At 39.9% G+C, this 5,000-nt stretch overlaps 1 protein-coding gene across 1 annotated transcript in view; it reads right to left on the bottom strand.

Moving 5' to 3' along the window:
- LOC106591989 (dorsal-ventral patterning tolloid-like protein 1) overlaps nt 1-5,000 on the bottom strand; it is a gene marked incomplete at its 5' end in the record, with an annotated part of 44,413 nt that overhangs the window by 235 nt on the left and 39,178 nt on the right. The window contains 2 exon segments of the mRNA XM_045711521.1: nt 816-985; nt 2,992-3,072. Coding sequence (XP_045567477.1) covers nt 816-985; nt 2,992-3,072 — 251 coding nt within the window.

Here is a 5,000-nt window from a genome sequence, read left to right as displayed (position 1 = left end):
GAGGGAGGGAGGGAGGGAGGGAGGGAGGGAGGGAGGGAGGGAGGGAGGGAGATGACAGAGCGAGAGAGAGACAGAGAGGGATCAGAGAGAGAGAGAAAGGGAGGGAGGGAGGGAGGGGGGGGGAGAGGGGGAGAGGGAGATGACAGAGCGAGAGAGAGACAGAGACGGATCAGAGAGAGAGAGAGAGACAGAGAGGGATCAGAGAGAGAGGCAGAGAGAGAGAGAGAGAGAGAGAGAGAGAGACAGAGAGGGATCAGAGAGAGAGACAGAGAGACAGAGAGAGAGAGAGAGAGAGACAGAGAGGGATCAGAGAGAGAGACAGAGAGAGAGAGAGAGAGAGAGAGAGAGAGAGAGAGAGAGAGAGAGAGAGAGAGAGAGAGAGAGAGAGAGAGAGAGAGAGAGAGAGAGAGAGAGAGAGAGAGAGAGAGAGAGAGAGAGAGAGAGAGAGAGAGAGAGAGAGAGACAGAGAGAGAGGGAGAGAGAGAGGGAGAGAGAGAGAGAGAGAGAGAGAGAGAGAGAGAGAGAGAGAGGTAATGTAGAGGTGAGAAGATGGAGGATGGAGATAATAACAGTAGATTAATACATTCAGTACAGATGGACTTTACTTAAATAATTCACTACTTCTTCTAAAATAAGTTGAAAACATTATTGGATTTTCAACATCGTAACAAATGCTGGTAACCGGAGAGAGTTCTGGGTTACATAGGTCATAGGTCATAGGTCATAGCTCATAGGTCATAGGTCATAGGTCATGGATGTGACTCAGATCTTTGACGATAGCATTCAGTGACACCTCCCCGATGCCCCATCCTTACCCCAGAACCACAGAACCGTCCCAGTCTGTGCGACTTAGAGTCATAACCATCATACAGCTCTACGTAGTCATAGCCACAGTCCGCCTCCTCCTCCACCTCGAAGGTCGTAAAGGTCAACTCTATACCATAACCCTCCTCTGACGTCACCAACCAGTCACAGTCTGTATGGCCTGGAGAGGAGAGGAGAGGAGAGGAGAGGAGAGGAGAGGAGAGGAGAGGAGAGGAGAGGAGAGGAGAGGAGAGGAGAGGAGAGGAGAGGAGAGGAGAGGAGAGGAAAGAGGAGAAGAGAGGAGGGGAGAATTAAATAGAATAGAGTAGAATAGAGTAGAATTAAATAGAATAGAGTAGAATAGAGTAGAATAGAGTAGAGTAGAGTAGAATTAAATAGAATAGAGTAGAATAGAGTAGAATTAAATAGAATAGAATAGAGTAGAATTAAATAGAGTAGAGTAGAGTAGAGTAGAATTAAATAGAATAGAGTAGAATACAGTAGAATTAAATAGAATAGAATAGAATAGAATAGAATAGAATAGAGTAGAGTAGAGTAGAATTAAATTGAATAGAGTAGAGTAGAATAGAGTAGAGTAGAATTAAATAGAATAGAGTAGAATAGAGTAGAATTAAATAGAATAGAGGAGAGTAAAGTAGAGTAGAATTAAATAGAATAGAGTAGAATAGAGAAGAATTAAATAGAATAGAGTAGAGTAGAGTAGAATTAAATAGAGTAGAGTAGAGTAGAATTAAATAGAATAGAGTAGAATGGAGTAGAATTAAATAGAATAGAATAGAGTAGAGTAGAGTAGAATTAAATAGAACAGAGTAGAATAGAGTAGAGTAGAATTAAATAGAATAGAGTAGAGTAGGGTAGAGTAGAATAGAGTAGAGTAGAGCAGAGCAGAGTAGAGTAGAGTAGAATAGAATAGAATAGTGTAGAATAAAGTAGAGTAGAATAGAATAGAGTAGAGTAGAATAGAATATAGTGGAATAAAGTAGAGTAGAATATAGTAGAATAGAGTAGAGTAGAGTAGAATAGAGTAGAATAGAGTAGAGTAGAATAGAGTAGAATAGAGTAGAATAGAGTAGAATAGTGTAGAATAAAGTAGAGTAGAATAGAATAGAGTAGAATATAGTAGAATAGAATAGAGTAGAATAGAGTAGAATAGAATATAGTGGAATAGAGTAGAATAGTGTAGAATAAAGTAGAGTAGAATATAATATAGTAGAATAGAATAGAGTAGAATAGAGTAGAATATAGTAGAATAGAATATAGTGCAATAGAGTAGAGTAGTGTAGAATAAAGTAGAGTAGAATAGAATATAGTAGAATAGAATATAGTAGAATAGAGTAGAATATAGTAGAATAGAATATAGTGGAATAGAGTAGAATATAGTAGAATAGAATATAGTGGAATAGAATATAGTGGAATAGAGTAGAATATAGTAGAATAGAATATAGTGGAATAGAGTAGAATATAGTAGAATAGAATATAGTGGAATAGAGTAGAATATAGTAGAATAGAATATAGTGGAATAGAGTAGAGTAGAATATAGTGGAATAGAATATAGTGGAATAGAATATAGTAGAATAGAATATAGTGGAATAGAGTAGAGTAGAGTAGAATATAGTGGAATAGAGTAGAATAGAATAGAATATAGTGGAATAGAATATAGTAGAATAGAATATAGTGGAATAGAGTAGAATATAGTAGAATAGAATATAGTGGAATAGAGTAGAATATAGTAGAATAGAATATAGTGGAATAGAGTAGAATAGAATAGAATATAGTGGAATAGAATATAGTAGAATAGAATATAGTGGAATAGAGTAGAATATAGTAGAATAGAATATAGTGGAATAGAGTAGAATAGAATATAGTGGAATAGAATATAGTGGAATAGAGTAGAATAGAAACAAACAGAAAACAATAGAAATTAATTGAATAGAAAATGATCATCCTGACCATTGTGTGTAAATGTTCCTTTGGATTGACAGCTGAGACATGATACACACCAATACATTACATCCATATCAGTCCACACAGCTTGTAGTCGGCCTACAGAGGGTGAGTGTGTGTGTGTGTGTGTGTGTGTGTGTGTGTGTGTGTGTGTGTGTGTGTGTGTGTGTGTGTGTGTGTGTGTGTGTGTGTGTGTGTGTGTGTGTGTGTGTGTGTGTGTACCAGGGTAGTTGTTATCTCCAAACTGGGAGTGTGAGTAGAGGTTCTTCTGACGAGTCTCTGCCTTCAACCTCCCTCCACACTCTGGAAGAGGAGAGAGACAGAGACATTTAGAGAGTGAAACTACCACTTATTCACACTCTGGAAGAGGAGACAGAGACATTTAGAGAGTGAAACTACCACTTATCCACACTCTGGAAGAGGAGAGAGACAGGGACATTTAGAGAGTGAAACTACCACTTATTCACACTCTGGAAGAGGAGAGAGACAGAGACATTTAGAGAGTGAAACTACCACTTATTCACACTCTGGAAGAGGAGAGAGACAGAGACATTTAGAGAGTGAAACTACCACTTATTCACACTCTGGAAGAGGAGAGAGACAGGGACATTTAGAGAGTGAAACTACCACTTATCCACACTCTGGAAGAGGAGAGAGACAGGGACATTTAGAGAGTGAAACTACCACTTATCCACACTCTGGAAGAGGAGAGAGAAAGGGACATTTAGAGAGTGAAACTACCACTTATCCACACTCTGGAAGAGGAGAGAGACAGACAGGGACATTCAGAGAGTGAAACTACCACTTATTCACACTCTGGAAGAGGAGAGAGACAGGGACATTTAGAGAGTGAAACTACCACTTATTCACACTCTGGAAGAGGAGAGAGACAGGGACATTTAGAGAGTGAAACTACCACTTATCCACACTCTGGAAGAGGAGAGAGACAGGGACAGTTAGAGAGTGAAACTACCACTTATTCACACTCTGGAAGAGGAGAGAGACAGGGACATTTAGAGAGTGAAACTACCACTTATCCACACTCTGGAAGAGGAGAGAGACAGGGACATTTAGAGAGTGAAACTACCACTTATCCACACTCTGGAAGAGGAGAGAGACAGGGACATTTAGAGAGTGAAACTACCACTTATCCACACTCTGGAAGAGGAGAGAGACAGGGACATTTAGAGAGTGAAACTACCACTTATTCACACTCTGGAAGAGGAGAGAGACAGACAGGGACATTTAGAGAGTGAAATAACACTTATTCACACTGGAAGAGGAGAGAGACAGACAGGGATATTTAGAGAGTGAAACTACCACTTATTCACACTCTGGAAGAGGAGAGAGACAGGGACATTTAGAGAGTGAAACTACCACTTATCCACACTCTGGAAGAGGAGAGAGACAGGGACATTTAGAGAGTGAAACTACCACTTATCCACACTCTGGAAGAGGAGAGAGACAGACAGAGACATTTAGAGAGTGAAACTACCACTTATTCACACTCTGGAAGAGGAGAGAGACAGACAGAGACATTTAGAGAGTGAAACTACCACTTATCCACACTCTGGAAGAGGAGAGAGACAGAGACATTTAGAGAGTGAAACTACCACTTATTCACACTCTGGAAGAGGAGAGAGACAGGGACATTTAGAGAGTGAAACTACCACTTATTCACACTCTGGAAGAGGAGAGAGACAGAGACATTTAGAGAGTGAAACTACCACTTATTCACACTCTGGAAGAGGAGAGAGACAGAGACATTTAGAGAGTGAAACTACCACTTATTCACACTCTGGAAGAGGAGAGAGACAGGGACATTTAGAGAGTGAAACTACCACTTATTCACACTCTGGAAGAGGAGAGAGACAGAGACATTTAGAGAGTGAAACTACCACTTATTCACACTCTGGAAGAGGAGAGAGACAGAGACATTTAGAGAGTGAAATAACACTTTGTTTCAGGCTAAATAAACATATATAGACCATATAGATATAGATATTGTGCCACATTAAAATGTATATTTTTTTGCATGTTGTGGTTTTCACCACTAGAGGGGGGCAGTGGACCACTTTACCACCACTGGACACTGGCAGGTAGAACTCCCTGTCCAGTTACTACAATATCATCACCACTGGACACTGGCAGGTAGAACTCGCTGTCCAGTTACTACAATATCATCACCACTGGACACTGGCAGGTAGAACTTCCTGTCCAGTTACTACAAT

The sequence above is a fragment of the Salmo salar genome, unplaced genomic scaffold (assembly GCF_905237065.1).
Source record: "Salmo salar unplaced genomic scaffold, Ssal_v3.1, whole genome shotgun sequence".
In the NCBI taxonomy this organism is placed as follows: Eukaryota; Metazoa; Chordata; class Actinopteri; order Salmoniformes; family Salmonidae; genus Salmo; species Salmo salar.
This window is presented reverse-complemented; position numbering and strand designations above follow the sequence as displayed.